This window comes from Anomaloglossus baeobatrachus, chromosome 6 (genome assembly GCF_048569485.1).
Source record: "Anomaloglossus baeobatrachus isolate aAnoBae1 chromosome 6, aAnoBae1.hap1, whole genome shotgun sequence".
Classification (NCBI taxonomy): Eukaryota; Metazoa; Chordata; class Amphibia; order Anura; family Aromobatidae; genus Anomaloglossus; species Anomaloglossus baeobatrachus.
Window position 1 is genome coordinate 83,062,775 of NC_134358.1, and position 16,953 is coordinate 83,079,727.

Genomic DNA, 16,953 nt, shown 5'->3' on the forward strand with positions numbered 1-16,953 from the left:
AGGACCAGCAGTAGATTTGGTCAGAGGTCACCATCTTCCCTTTCCCTACACATAGGGTTTCCCTTCCCTTGCGCCGTGCGCTTGATACTTCCTCGCAACTAGCGTGACATCGGAACAACTGCTCAAATAGGACATAAATTCAATAAAATCTCACAGAAAAAAAAACAGCCTTGCCAACGCCAGGTCAGTTTACCAATGCACTAGCAGAATGCAGCAGACCTGCATGATAAAGGTGCAGGCAGAAGAGGTGCAAAATACTGATGAAGCAACCACTCATAAAACTACCAATTAGTGGAGGAGGTGGCTGCTAGTACTAAAAAATACACACCGAAGAGACTTGTATAGGGCGCCAGTCACACAGGTACGTGTGATGCACCTTATCTGGCTTACAGCCTAATTATGACGCCCATACTGTTAAATCAAGCGGGCTGCCCAGCACTATAAAAGTGCACTACACATGACGGACATCTCAATTCACCCAACCAATACCAAAGGGCCTTGTTGCATCCGACCTAAAAATAGAAAAATGTGCAATAAAAAGATGAAGAAATTATGTATGACATTAGTTAGGTATTGGTCGACAACATGGGCAAAACACAAAGCTCGCAACCCACGTCAAGGGTCCCCACATGTGCAAGTTGCTACACCAAATTCAAAACTGTCTTATTCAACTCAGCAAAGCTGACCTTCATTCCCTGCACACATGATGGATCGCACAGAAGCACGCGAATCGTCTGAACGATGGATTATTTTATTAAACGCTCTACTGTATTTGTCGCCATGCCTCTTGGTATTTGCTATCTTCTATAATCAGCTATGACAATAACTACCGAGGTTTGTGTTTCACGCTCTGTTTTGTTCTATTTGCTTAGGAGGATTTCCTAGTAACAGATGACATGCTCGTAGATTTCTTCAATGAATTCTTAAGTCTACCAGTAAGTAAGCATGGCTGAATATCCCGATATTGCTCAATCCCCATGTACTTATTGATATTGTAATACAATTATGCACTGGTATAATACACTTACTGGAAATAATACATTTACTTACGTTCTTAATTTTTTTTACATAGTACAATACAATACTGCAAAAATGTAAATCCTCTGCGGTCAGACCCGTCAGCAGACACAATTGTTGTGTAAACAACATGTCAGCTCTCCTAAATACTTACATTCTCCATAAAATAGCCATTCAGTAGCACATTTTCTTAAAACCATGCATTGTGCTGTTCCCAGTGTTGTAAGTAGAATTGTACTGCCCCCGTGCCAGCAGCCGGGCTACCGCTGCTGCTCGGATCCGGATCCGCGGTGGCTCGAGGGGTCTCCGGACCTGGGGGTCGCGCGGCCACTCGATTAAAAGAGGGGGGGGATATGTACAGGTTTTTTTTTGGAAAGTTTGTGACGCCACCCACGGTGCGTGGTAATGTGAGGAACCACCGCTGCCGTTGGGGAGCCCGGTGATGATGGTGTGGCAGCCTGATGTTTAACCCCTCCGTGGGTAGGGGGTTGGTGTCCCGGGGCCCGTTGATGCTGGGATGGTTTTTGTGTGTGCCGTTGAGAATAGGAACAGGGGTTTTCAATGTACTCACTCAGTCCTGGAATAACTACACCAACAGCTTGTAAACCAGAATTCTGAGCACCACTGCAGCTGGTAGGGAGCACGCTTGGGTCCATGCCCTTGGTGTTGCTCTTAGCCTGTGGCCCTGTCCTTGGCACATTCATCTCTATTGGACCCGTGGGTATAAAACTCTTTGGGTCCCGCTCACCCGTATGGCTAATGGAGTGAGATTGCTCTCAGGGTTCACGCGTAGGATTTCTTTGGACTGTAGTGGGAAAGTCCTATCCCATCGGTGCGCTAGTACCCCGATTTTGGAGCGGGTTGGGGATGACACTTGAAGTCTTACTCTTCACCCCCGTCGGGTAAATTACCGGAACGCGTGAAGCTACTTTCCAGCCTGGGGTCCATGTACCCCGTCGTACCCTGGCCCCTGCCCGGTGATAGCTCAAGGCCTCCGGCTGCCCTCCTCGGCAGTCCGTGCCCCTTGACACTGTCCCCTGTGACCGGGGTTTCAGCTCCTACCAGGCCCAGACCAATGTCTGTCACCTAGTACTCAGGAGCCCTGCTCCGTGACCTCTCCCTCCCAGAGAGTCACTTTACCTCCACTCCTCTGCTCAACCCTCGCTCAACTCCACTGTTCCACTGTCACTGTCCTCACTCTACCCTTACCAACCCCCCAAGTGGGCGGCCCTATTCCCTTCAGGCCCCCCAATGGTGTGTCTGGTAGGTTAAAGTGGGAAGTGTTCCTAGGATTTTGATTGGCTAAGCTGTTAGCAACACCAAAGGACCAGGATCCGTAACCAAGGAGGGTGGATACTGTGCAGAAGGGCAGATTACACAATACCCTGTGACGACCTGATAGGCCAGGGCGTCACAGAATCGTATGGGCTAAGGTGCAAAATTTGGATATAGAAATGTGGGCCCCTATAGTAATGTTCTCTGTCCTGGCCCCTATCTTGCAATAATATCCCCCATTCTGTAATAATGTCCCCATCTTGACCCTGATTCTGGACCTTTTCTACAACACATTTAGAACATTTTTTTCTCACCTGTCCCCTCACTCATAACGTGCAGTGTCCTCTTCCTCCACCATGGCCAGTGCAGGGGATGAGACAGCATCCGCAATGGGCATGTCAACGTGAGCTTCAGGCCTCTTATTGGCCCGCAGCCTATATAGCTATTGTGGTATTACATTGCGATCTGCGACTGTAACACATACAGTGCCTACAAGTAGTATTCAACCCCCTGCAGATTTAGCAGCTTTACACATTCGGAATTAACTTGGCATTGTGACATTTGGACTGTAGATCAGCCTGGAAGTGTGAAATGCACTGCAGCAAAAAAGAATGTTATTTCTTTTTTTTTTTAAATTGTGAAAAGTTTATTCAGAGGGTCATTTATTATTCAACCCCTCAAACCACCAGAATTCTGTTTGGTTCCCCTAAAGTATTAAGAAGTATTTCAGGCACAAAGAACAATGAGCTTCACATGTTTGGATTAATTATCTCTTTTTCCAGCCTTTTCTGACTAATTAAGACCCTCCCCAAACTTGTGAACAGCACTCATACTTGGTCAACATGGGAAAGACAAAGGAGCATTCCAAGGCCATCAGAGACAAGATCGTGGAAGGTCACAAGGCTGGCAAGGGGTACAAAACCCTTTCCAAGGAGTTGGGCCTACCTATCTCCACTGTTGGGAGCATCATCCGGAAGTGGAAGGCTTATGGAACTACTGTTAGTCTTCCACAGCCTGGACAGCCTTTGAAAGTTTCCACCCGTGCCGAGGCCAGGCTTGTCCGAAGAGTCAAGGCTAACCCAAGGACAACAAGGAAGGAGCTCCGGGAAGATCTCATGGCAGTGGGGACATTGGTTTCAGTCAATACCATAAGTAACGTACTCCACCGCAATGGTCTCCGTTCGAGACGAGCCCGTAAGGTACCTTTACTTTCAAAGCGTCATGTCAAGGCTCGTCTACAGTTTGCTCATGATCACTTGGAGGACTCTGAGACAGACTGGTTCAAGGTTCTCTGGTCTGATGAGACCAAGATCGAGATCTTTGGTGCCAACCACACACGTGATGTTTGGAGACTGGATGGCACTGCATACGACCCCAAGAATACCATCCCTACAGTCAAGCATGGTGGTGGCAGCATCATGCTGTGGGGCTGTTTCTCAGCCAAGGGGCCTGGCCATCTTGTCCGCATCCATGGAAAGATGGATAGCACGGCCTACCTGGAGATTTTGGCTAAGAACCTCCGCTCTTCCATCAAGGATCTTAAGATGGGTCGTCATTTCATCTTCCAACAAGACAACGACCCAAAGCACACAGCCAAGAAAACCAAGGCCTGGTTCAAGAGGGAAAAAATCAAGATGTTGCAGTGGCCTAGTCAGTCTCCTGACCTTAACCTAATTGAAAACTTGTGGAAGGAGCTCAAGATTAAAGTCCACATGAGACACCCAAAGAACCTAGATAACTTGGAGAAGATCTGCATGGAGGAGTGGGCCAAGATAACTCCAGAGACCTGTGCCAGCCTGATCAGGTCTTATAAAAGACGATTATTAGCTGTAATTGCAAACAAGGGTTATTCCACAAAATATTAAACCTAGGGGTTGAATAATAATTGACCCACACTTTTATGTTGAAAATTTATTAAAATTTAACTGAGCAACATAACTTGTTGGTTTGTAAGATTTATGCATCTGTTAATAAATCCTGCTCTTGTTTGAAGTTTGCAGGCTCTAACTTATTTGCATCTTATCAAACCTGCTAAATCTGCAGGGGGTTGAAGACTACTTGTAGGCACTGTACGTTGCAAATGTTTTCAAATGTGCTTGATTTGTTTTTATTAATTTTTCATAGACTTTAGTGCCGTTTGTGACTTGCCTGTGATTTGGCTGCTCTATACAAGACACATAAGATATGACTGGGCTAAGAAATGGCTAGCCAAAAAATACATAAAAATCATGGTTTTCTTGAAAGATGCAGACTTTTTCCTCCACCACTGTTTGATGAAAGTGTCTTCTTAAATTTAGGAATTGATTTTCAGATCATCTTCAACCTGAAAAGCTCCAACTAGCTCATCTGTGATAATTCCAGCCCTTAGCACTACCCCACCTCCACTATGCCGGTGGGAGTCTTGAGTCGAAATGGAGGTCTGTGCCCGTTACTGATCCAGCCATGGGCCCATCCATTTGGTCTATCAAGAGTCACTCTCATCTCATCAGTCTATAAAACCTTTGAAAAATCTGTCTCCAGATATTTCTTGGTCTAGTTTTGATGTTTCAATTTATATATCTTGTTCAGTGGTGGTCGAGTTTTACCTTGGCTATGTCTCTTAGCACTGAACACCTTGTACTTTTGGATACGCCAAGGAGGTTGCAATTCTGTAATATGACCTCCTGGTCGTTTCACGTTTAATTCTTCTCAAATCATTGGTAGTTATTCTGCGTTTTTTCTTAACATGTTTTTTTGTGACCCTGTTGACTATTTGCAATAAAAGTTTTGTTGGTTCTGTGATCATGTCACAATATCTTAGTAATGTCAAGAGCTCTGCCTCCATCTGTAAGACTCGTCACAATTTTTTACCTGGCAGAGTCAGTTAAATCTCTTTCTTGGCCCATTTTGCATAAGGAAAAGATCCCTGATAATTCTGCACACAGTGTAGTGCACAACAATGCCATGTTCCATCCTATGTCACCTCTATTAATCACTTTAGGGTTGGAAACCTGTCCGTTCCTGTGAGGTTGGGGCTTCCGTCAGGAAGCCGCTCTTTCTCCATGCTTAAAACACAAGTGAAAAAGACACTGAAAAACACATTTGCAAAGTCGGTTTAGGAAAAAGACCACCATGTTTTTCTTGAAAACGTTTTCCCTGGGAAAACTGGGCATGTGCAACAGCATCTAAGGTAAAAGAGAATCTCACAGCTGATATATGTGTTGCGGGCGGGGGCCGCTGCCGCTTCTGGGGCCACTCGGATCCGGAGTTGGCTGCTGCGGCTCGAGTGGTGACCGGACCCGGGCTCGCATGGCCGTCCGTCTTCACAACCGTCAGAAGAGGGGATATTTACAGGGGATTTGTTGTGTCGGTGACGCCACCCGTGGGTTGTGGTGAGGGATGGTGACACCGCCACTGCCTGGTGATGAGGCGCCCGGGGCTGATAGAGCGGGGCAGCAAGATGGGATCCCCTCCACGGGTAGGGAAGGTGTAGTCCCGGGGCCCGTTGTCAGTACACGGGAATAATGGCTGCTGGAGGTGGCGTGCCGGGTTGGACCGGGGATCAATGGTGTACTCACAGTTCAGTAATCACAGACAAGTCAAGTTGTAAACCAAGTTGCCAGTGACCGGTCGCCGTCGGCGTGTGTATTCAGGTCCCACACCCGGGTTTAGCAAACATATGTCCCTCCCTCCTGCACTCTGTGTTTGTCTCTTCTGTGGGACGACTCTGCATGGAACAGGGAAGTCCACTCTTGGTACTGTGTATGTTTGGGAGCTGTGGCCCGCGAAATCTAACCCTTGGGATTTTTGTGGGTTCTGACGGACACCCTATCTCCCGCGTTGGGCTTCCATTTTGCTCTCTGGGCTTCTGGAGAACAAAGCCTAAAACCTCGTCTTATGCTGGTTGGTTAACAAGGGGCATGCAACCTTCCTCGTCCTAGGGTCCATGCACTCCGTCTGTGCACGGCTTCCGGACCGGATTCCCGCTGTCAGCACCGGTGGGCTACAACCCTGCCCCAGTCCACTTAAGGTCTCCCGCGACCGGATGTCCATCGCCTGTAGCCCTGTTTGCTGTCTGCCACCTAGCCGGGTAGTCCAAGGGCCACTACCCCTGACTACACTTGAACTGTCAGCTTCAACTGCCAGAACTCCACTCCAACTACTACTTGTCTCTCCTGTTTCAACTCAAACTTGATCTACTGTTTTCCCGCCCCTGACACCTCCGGACCCCTAGGTGGGCATTCTCATCCACCTGATCCCGCCCACTGATGTATCCGTATTATCATGAGGGGGTGGCTAGGGTTTAATTTCACTTAATTTAATTAAGTGTTGTACCTGGGTGTGGGCTTTTGGTAATATCAAGGAGGGTGGACTCTTTTGAGACTATCTGGTTTTGCCAGGGCGTCACATATGCTACGCGTTGAATGGGCAGCATGGATCAGGCTCCGCCTGAAAGATTTCAGCTACTTATGTTTGACCCTGATATGCTGGATGCTCCCCACCTCCCTGGACTGATCTGTCTCTCCCTATACATGCACGCAGAGAGAGACCTGCCACTCAAGGGGAGAGGGTGGAGAGAAGCCTCCAGTGACCTGCCTGTTTGATTAGTCTCCCATGCAACTCAAAAATTGTAAATGCATGTTACAACACCAACAATTATGGCCATCTCTACCCCGGCCTTAAGGGGGCTTTACACGCTGCGACATCGCTACTGCGGAGTCGTTGGGGTCACGGAATTTGTGACGCACATCCGGCCGCATTAGCGATGCCGTTGCGTGTGACACCGATAAGCGATTTTGCATCGTTGCAAAAACGTGCAAAATCGCTAATCGACGATATGGGGGTCCATTCTTAAAAATCGTTACTGCAGCAGTAACGAAGTTGTTCCTCGTTCCTGCGGCAGCACACATCGCTGCGTGTGACGCCGCAGGAACGAGGAAGCTCCCCTTACCTGCCTCCCGGCTGCTATGCAGAAGGAAGGAGGTGGGCGGGATGTTACGTCCCGCTCATCTCCGCCCCTCCGCTGCTATTGGGCGGCGGTTCAGTGACGCTTCAGTGACGTCGCTGTGATGCCGCACGGACCGCCCCCTTAGAAAGGAGGCGGTTCGCCGGTCACAACGACGTCGCCGGACAGGTAAGTATGTGTAACGGCTCTGGGCGATGTTGTGCGGCACGGGCAGCAATTTGCCCGTGTCGCGCAACAGATGGGGGCGGGTACCCACACTAGCGATATCGGGACCGATATCGCAGTGTGTAAAGTAGCCTTTAGATTATAAATTTGGGCACCTAAGTATTGCGACCTTTCACATCTTTGTATATCGTATTTTTTGCAGACTTTCTCTGAAAAAATCCAGTTCAATAAAATATATGGCGTTTTTGAAGTGGTCAGTAGTGTACCCCATATTTTGGAGCAGCAAATTACAAAAACATTACGTGATCTGCAGTCATCAAACCCAAAATACGATGCAACCAGAAGTGCATCTGGACGGAGCCCTAAAAAGTCCTCCGTCATTGATGTAAAAATTGACAACAACTATAGTGTTATGGTAAGTGCAGTACATTGAGCTGCAGGAAGATTTGCTCTGTATGTTTTTATTATTATTTATTAAATTAGCCAAATTGTAGCTACAATGGGTAGAAGGTTAATTGGCTGTTGTCCAAGTAAATAAATGCCAGTTGCATGATAGCTAAGGGCAGAAAGTAGTCACATATTGCCAATGATACATAAAATTCCAAACGCTGAAAGTAGGGAACATCCTATATATGTGTATGTATGTATATATACATATACACACAGTCATATGAAAAAGTTTGGGCACCCCTATTAATGTTAATCTTTTTTCTGTATAACAATTTGGGTTTTTGCACCAGCTATTTCAGTTTCATATATCTAATAACTGATGGACTGAGTAATATTTCTGGATTGAAATGAGGTTTATTGTACTAACAGAAAATGTGCAATCTGCATTTAAACAAAATTTGACCGGTGCAAAAATATGGGCACCTCAACATAAAAGTGACATTAATATTTTGTAGATCCTCCTTTTGCAAAAATCACAGCCTCTAGTCGCTTCCTGTAGCTTTTAATGAGTTCCTGGATCCTGGATGAAGGTATATTTGACCATTCCTGTTTACAAAACAATTCCAGTTCAGTTAAGTTTGATAGTCGCCGAGCATGGACCGCACGCTTCAAATCATCCCACAGATTTTCAATGATATTCAGGTCTGGGGACTGGGATGGCCATTCCAGAACATTGTAATTGTTCCTCTGCATAAATGCCTGAGTAGATTTGGAGCAGTGTTTTGGATCATTGTCTTGCTGAAATATCCATCCCCTGCGTAACTTCAACTTCGTCACTGATTCTTGCACATTATTGTCAAGAATCTGCTGATACTGAGTTGAATCCATGCGACCCTCAACTTTAACAAGATTCCCGGTGCCGGCATTGGCCACACAGCCCCAAAGCATGATGGAACCTCCACCAAATTTTACTGTGGGTAGCAAGTGCTTTTCTTGGAATGTTTTATTGCCTCCATGCATAACGCCTTTTTGTATGACCAAACAACTTTAATCTTTGTTTCATCAGTCCACAGGACCTTCTTCCAAAATGTAACTGGCTTGTCCAAATGTGCTTTTGCATACCTCAGGCGACTCTGTTTGTGGAGTGCTTGCAGAAACTGCTTATTTCGCATCACTCTCCCATACAGCTTCTCCTTGTGCAACGTGCGCTGTATTGTTGACCGATTCACATTGACACCATCTGCAGCAAGATGAAGCTGCAGGTCTTTGGAAGTGGTCTTTGGATTGTCCTTGACTGTTCTCACCATTCTTCTTCTCTGCCTTTCTGACATTTTTCTTGGCCTGCCACTTCTGGGCTTAACAAGAACTGTACCTGTGTTCTTCCATTTCCTTACTATGTTCCTCACAGTGGAAACTGACAGTTTAAATCTCTGAGACAACTTTTTGTATCCTTCCCCTGAACAACTATGTTAAATAAATTCCAAAACAGTGAAGTTAAAATTTCATGAAACAGCTGATGCATTTCAGACTGTCAAGTACTTAGGACTTAACAGTCTGAAATGTGTCAGCTGTTTCATGGAATTTTAACTTCACTGTTTTGTAATAAAAAGAAGAGCTTTTTGCTTTGTTGCTGGACCTCACTTCTTTTTCCTGCTTTGTTGTGTGGACGCCAGCCCCTTGGATCCGTGCACCTGCTTCAGAAGGTCCAACTGCTGACTATTATCATGAGGCATACCACGCCTAGTGAGTGAGCTGATTATATTTTTTTCTTTTTCGGGCCTGAATAGTGTTGTTTTGTGCAATGGTCCAATGCCCATCCAAATAGAAGACCGCTGTTTTGATTAATACTACCAACTGTTTGGCTTGCAGCTAACTTGTCCTGAGTCTCGTATACACAAGAGTGCTCTCTTATCTTATGCTCTCTACGAGAAAGCTACTGCCAAACATCCCTGTCGGCAGCCTATTCAAGAGGATCAGCAGTCCAAAATCTGACATACTGGATACTTACCTCCCCCAACATCATCTAATGGGTCCCCCATACACATTAGACTATCAGCTAAGCTGTGTTCAGCTGACATTAGTCTAATACATGTAGGAGCCTTAAGACTGGGGCTTAGATGCTAAATTAATGCATACAAAAAGGTACACAGCAAAAGCATAATAGTCAGAAGATTGCTATTCTGTGTCGAAAAAATGCTAAGGGAAAAAAAAAACAAACGTTTTTGCACGTTGGAATATTGTTTTATTGCTCACAAGTCTATATAGTTTATTAAAAATTTTTAAAAAAATTAAAATATTCAACTAGAAATCCATTTTGTTAACATTGGTTATTTTCAAGTGTTTGAATCGTGAACAAGGTGTTGAATGGATCAAGAAGGAAAGACTTCCAGCGTTTCTGAAGAGTGACTGCTATTCTGAATACAGGTACAGATACATGAAAGAAAAAAATCCTATTATTATGACTATAATCCAATGAAATCTGCAGCCATAGCTAAAATATTGTAATCTGAACTAAAAATTAGCATAACCTAAGAAGTACAATAATTAGGTGTTGTTCAACATCAATAAAAATGTATTTCAAGGCGTTAAAGGGTTAAAAATACCAGGAATACTCACCAGTTTGATCCTCTACTGTTCCAGTGGTCTCCGCTTCAACTGAAAGCGATGATGTCTCACTCTTCTGGGACCTGATTGCGGAGACCTGCGATTGTCTGCAGTGATCAGATGGCTTGAATGGAATGTCTACTAATGCAATTCCGCTGACCTCAACGCTGCAACCAGTCAGAGGCCTCAGCAATCAAACAATCGAAGAATGGGACCTCATCGTTTCCTGGCGCAGAGCTAACCCGATAGCAGCGAGCATCTGCTCTACTTGTTCAGTTAGATATTTTGGGGCATTTGAGCTTCACTTTCTTGAATATGGAAAACCACTTTTAAAGGTTTTCTGGGAGTTTAATGTTCATGACTTATCTTTAGGATGTCAGATTGGTGGTGATCCATTGACCAACGTGTGGTATGCTATTTGTGGCATAGCACCATACATATTTTAGTGGCCATGATTGGTACTGCAGCTTTCTCCCATTCTGCGCTATCTGATATTGATGACTTACCCTAAAGTTAATTAATATGCAATAAATAAATAAATTTTATCGCAGCACTCCATACTTCAAATTTATTTATTCATGTATTTATTTTTTCATCAAAACATCAATTACAAGCTAAGTTTCACTCCTTTCATAGAGCCATTTTGAGTTGACCCACTGCCACAATGTTTCATATTCCAAGCTCTGCTCTATAGGATCAAATGTATTTCAACACCTACACATTTCATCTACAGGAGCCTTTCTGACCTCCCACCCAAAATTCATAATATACAGTTTGTCCCCTCTTTGCAGCTATAAAACTTTCAGTCATCTGGGAAGGATTCTACAGGATTTTAGAAATGACTATGGGAATTTTTGCCATTTATCCCGAAGATCAGTTGTGAGGTCAGACACTGATGTCGGAGAAGAGGGCCAGGCTCATAATCTTTGTTGTAGTTCGTCCCAAAACTGTTAAATGAGTTATGGTCAAGGTTTTGTGTTGCCGGTCATATTCTTCTTTACCAAACTTCCCTCAACTATGCCTTTACCTTTTATGGCTGTTGCTTTGTCATGGGGAATAGAGATGGACCTTCCCCAAACTGTTTACACAAAGTTCATGAACTGACCTGTTACAACAGTGGCACCCTATTATAGGAACACACTGGAATTAGTGAGTTTTTTAGAACGAGATATTCTTTCACAAATGTTAATAAAGGCAGCTGACATAATAAGTAGCTGAATTTTATACACCGGAGTTAATGGGACTGAATGAAAGATCCAATACTTTTGTCCATCTAGGGCCCAATTTACGCCTTTTTGTCTATTGCTTTGTTTTTTTCCCTGTTGTTTTGATTTTTGCCTTTTTCTAAGCGCTCTCCTGTTTTTCTGTGTTTTTTTTAATATTTGCCATTGTGGGCAGGAATTAAAGTTTTAGTTTTCAGATGTTAGTTCATGAATTGTGACTTATTGAAAGGGAAGGTCAAAATCTGTAAAAATATAAAGTTTAGAACTTGGAATGTACAAACCATGAACCAAGGCAAACTCGACATCATCAAAGCCGGAATGGACAGAAGACACCTTGACATACTTGGAATTAGTGAACTAAGATGGACTAAATCCGGACATTTACAGTCAAATGAACATTGGGTCTACTATTTTGGCAAAGATAACTGAAGAAGAATCGGTGGAGGCTTTATTCTCAACTAAAAATTGGCAGTCACTGTCCTGAAGTACAATGCAGTCAGTCAGTGATCTTGATACGACTACAAGGAGCACCAATTCATGCCACAATTATACAAGTCTACTCACCAACAACAGATGCCGAGGAGTAGGATGTTGACCTATTCTATGATCAATTTCAAGAAGAAATCAAGAAGTTACCAAAGCAAGACTTACTCATTATCAAGGGAGACTTGAATGTCAAAGTGGGCCACAGCAAACATGGCATCATTTGTGGGAAACTTTGGACTTGGTGATTGAAATGAGGCTCAAGGAAGATTCACTGACTTCTGCATGACAAATGAACTGCCCATCATGAACACCTTCTTCCAAAATCAGAAACAGAGACTCTACACATGGATACCACCAAATGAGGGTTTAAAGAATAAGTTTGACCACATATGCATTCGCCAAAGTTGAAGGTCAATGATCATTACCGTGAAGAGAAGGCCAGGAGCTTATAGGAGAGCTGATCATGAACTTTTGACAGCAAAGATTAGAGTTAAACTGTGCAAATGAACTAGACAACAGGTCGTTTCCAACTTGACCAACATATCTGAAGTTTTTTGGAACAGTCTGCACAACAGATTTATATATCACTGGACACAGATGAAAGAATGCCTGAGAATTTATGGAGACATATAAACTGTATTATTACTGAAGAAGCCAGTAAGCATGAGGCAGAAGACCAGTGCACACCGCTTAGCGCTGGCTCCCTGCACACGTAGCCAGGGTACACATCGGGTTACTAAGCAAAGTGCTTTTTTTTATTTACTCTGGTTACGTGTGCAGGGAGCGGTGTACGCTGGTAACCAGGGTAAATATCGGGTAAGTAAGCAAAGCATTTTGCTTAGTAACCCGATGTGTACCCTGGCTAAGTGTGCAGGGAGCCAGCGCTGGCAGCCTGTAAGCGTGTACACTGGTAACCAGGGTAATTATTGGGTAACCAAGCAAAGCGCTTTGCTTAGTTACCCGATATTTACCCTGGTTACCAGCGTACGATGCTTACAGAGAGACGGTGCTCGTTGGTCTCCCGCCATCAAACACGCCGATGTGTGCTGCACAGCGGAAGACCAACGAGCAAAAAATGAACCAGAACAGTGTGTAACGATCAGCGATTTCACAGCAGGGGCCAGGTCGCTGCTTAGTGTCACACACAGCGAGATCGCTGATGAGGTCACTGGTACGTCACAAAACCTGTGACTCAGCTATGTGAGAAGTACCCCTAAGAGTGGGAATGTTGAAAGATGCCAAAGAGAACAAACTAATTGAGCCAGAACAGATCAAGCAAAGATGGAAAGAATATATGGAGCACCTCTACAAGAACGACTCAGTGTTACAGGAAGAAACTGAGACTGGAAACTGCAGTGAACAGAACATCTTGAAAGATTATATAGTTGCTGGGATAAGGCTTCTGTAAAAAAACAAACAAACAAAGCATCTGTATGTGACAATATTCCAATTGAGCTAATAAAATCTTTTGAAGCAGCAGTCGATGTCATCACACGCCTATGTCAACAGATATGGACAACTGGAAAATGGCCCAAGGACTGGACAAGATAGGTGTTTATTCCTATTCAGAAGAAGGGAGATAGTTTCCACAGTTAATAGTATCAGACTATTACGCTCATACCTCATGCCAGCAAAATACTACTGAAATGTGTGCAGATTTGCTTTGACAAAGATCTGCCAGAGAAACAAGCAGGATTCAGAAAAGGCAGAGGAACAAGAGATGTAATTGCTAAAATTAGATGGATAATGGAAAAGGCCAAAGAATACAACAAGGAGATCTATTCCTGCTTCATCGACTACAGCGAAGCCTTCAACTGTGTTGATCACCAGAAACTTTTTAATACCATGACGGATACGAGTGTGCCGAACCATCTGATCAGTCTCATCAGGAACTTTTACATCAACCAAAAAGCAATAGTCTGAACAGGACATGGGGATCCAGAATTGTTCAAAGTAGAGCGAAGTGTCAGACAAGGCTGCATCCGATCACCATTTCTCTTCAATTTATATAAAGAAGCTATTTTCTGGAAGGTTGGATTTGCCCAAAAAAAGAAGGGATAAAAAAAAAAATGGTGTACGAATCATCAACAATTTTACATTTGCAGATGATACAACATTAATAGCAACAAGCGAGAATGAAGGACTTATTACGGCATGTTAAGTTGGAAAACATGAACATTGGACTCTTCAATACAAAGAAGACAAAGCTATTGACTACCGCCAGACACGACCAGGACAGATTTGAGATGGATGGCGACAAACTGGAAGTTGTAAACAGACAATACCGGAAGTCAATAGGAGAATAGCTATGGCAAACAACTATGAAGTCACTAGGCAAGGACTTCAAATCAAAGGAACAATTCTTGTTGACGAAAACACGGCTAGTACATAGTCTGGACTTTTCCTTGATAATATATGGATGAGAAACCGCCACAATAAAGAAACAAGGCAGAAGAAGAATCAATGGCTTTAAAATGTGGTGCTGGAGAAGGATGTTAACAATACCATGGATGGCAAGTAAGCCAGATATGACACTTGAAGCAAAAATCACCAAGCTACAACTTGCTTACTTTGGACACATCATACGAAAAGGGCAATCACTGGAGAAGGACATCATGGTCGGAAGAATAGAAGGAACAAGGCGAAGAGGAAGACCAGCAACCCGATGGCTTCATACAGTAAAGATAATGGTGGAGAAGACCCTGGTGGACCATTCTAGGCTGCACAAGAACGATCTTCCTTCAGAGCATTAGTCCATCAATTTGCCATGGCTCAAGATAGATAAATGTACTCTAGTTCCCCCTGGAGTGCTTTTATGTACATCTGCATTTTTTAGCACGCTTTGCAACTTTTTAAGTGGCCATTTAACTTTTTCCTGTAAAGAGGAGCAAAAACTGTAAAAGACAAAAATAAAGAGTTTTCCATTGTTCACATTGACCACGTTCATTCATGGACCACGTTTTCTATTTTGAAGAATTAGGCGTAACTTCATCAACAAATTTTACAAGACAAAAGTGACCACCCCCAAATGATGAATTGTGCTCATAGTGCATATAATAGACCAGATAGATATGATAGAAATGAACACGGACAAGTCTGATTTCCTTCAATCACCAATGATAACTTTATTATATGCTGAAATGATGACTACTATGCATCTGCTTTTTATATATTACAGTATCCAGAAGCTGGTAAGGGTACATTTTATAACATACTTCATTGTTAGATACCAAATGTATCCAGGGTTACCGAAAACATCCCATTGTTAACAGCTACTAAATCTCAGTGCTGCAGAGGGAGCAATAAAAAACCAGTAGAGACAATTACTAGTATCAAGGGGTGATGGGAAGTCACGTGCAATGTGTTACATGGAAAATTATTTACAATTTACACAAAATTCATGTCTTGGTCTCATCAGCACTGAGCAGCTCATGTAGGAGGCTAATTTTTTTTCTAGTTTATTATTTTTCAGACTGTCTCCAATACATATCAAGTAAGAGGTTTGGTGAACGTCTAGAACAGGGATGTCAAACTCAAATACACAGAGGGCCAACATTAAAAACTTGGACAAAGTCGCAGGCCCTAGTAGCGAGCCCCACATAGTCCTTCATATAGAATAATGGTTCCACATAGTCCTCCATGCAGAATAATGGGCCCCATATATCCCTCCATATGGTACTATGGTCCTCACATAGTTTTCCATACACAATAATGCGCCCCCCATAGCCCTCCATACAGAATAATGTACCACACAGTTCTTTATACAGAATAATGGGCCCCACATAGTCTTTCATACAGAATAATGGGCCCCACATAGCACTCCATTCAGAATAATGGGCCCCATATAGCGCTCTATACAGAATAATATGCCCCATATAGTCCTCCATACTGACTAATAGGCTCCACATAGTCCTCCTTATGGTATTATGGTCTCCACATAGCCCTCCATGCAGAATAATGAGCCCCACATAGCCCTCCATGCAGAATAATGAGCCCCACATAGCCCTCCATATAGTATTATGGTCTCCACAAAGCCTTCCATTCAGAATAATGGGCCCCAGATAGTCCTCCATACAGAAAATTGGGCCCCACATAGTCCTCCATACAGAATGAACCACACATAGTCTTCCAAACAGAATAATGGGCCCAAGATAGTTCTCCATATAATATTGTTGACCCCGTGTAGTCTTCCATATAGTATTATGGGCCTCGCATAGTCCTCCATACAGTATTATGGGCCCCACATTAAAAAATAAATAAATACTCACCTTTCTTTTCCCATCTGCTGCTCCGGTCTGGCAGCTGGCACTCTGAAGCTCTTCACTGTTCAGCACAGCCGGCACAAAGTAGTGACGTCATCGCACCAGTTGTGCTGAGACGTCGGACGCGGAATGATGGGGCTGGAAAATATGGCTTCTCTCTTCTATCATTGATTTCAACTGTATCAATACAGTTAAAAGTGCACTTTTCTGCCTTTCTGCTCACTGCTTCTTCTGTCCTCTCGTCTCCTTCCCTTATCTACTTTCCCCTTTCCCTCTGTTATGGATATGTTGTTATTAATGATATTTGAATGGTGCTCTTTATATTAAAGAGTCAAGACAGAATCCACTTCTTGTATTCAACATAGATACTATGTTATGTCTTGTTATACTTTTTGAAAATCAATAAGGTTTACGTTATAAAAAAAAGTGCAAAACCAGGCACCGGGTTTGGCACCAAGCATTGGGGGCCAAAAAAAAATCAGCCTGCGGGCCAGAGTTTGACATATGTGGTCTGAAACATTTTAAGGTTTAAAATATTCCTATTGTTTTCAACCTTTTTTAGATTAATGATCGCTCAGTAGCTCTA

At 43.6% G+C, this 16,953-nt stretch overlaps 1 protein-coding gene across 3 annotated transcripts in view; it reads left to right on the forward strand.

Annotated features, from left to right (window-relative positions):
- Positions 1-16,953, forward strand: part of RGS22 (regulator of G protein signaling 22) — a 154,638-nt gene that overhangs the window by 17,021 nt on the left and 120,664 nt on the right. For all 3 annotated transcript variants that reach the window (XM_075316243.1, XM_075316244.1, XM_075316245.1), the window contains exons 3-5: positions 873-935; positions 7,605-7,817; positions 10,131-10,216. In XM_075316243.1, coding sequence (XP_075172358.1) covers positions 873-935; positions 7,605-7,817; positions 10,131-10,216 — 362 coding nt within the window. The remainder of the gene's footprint in view (positions 1-872; positions 936-7,604; positions 7,818-10,130; positions 10,217-16,953) is intronic.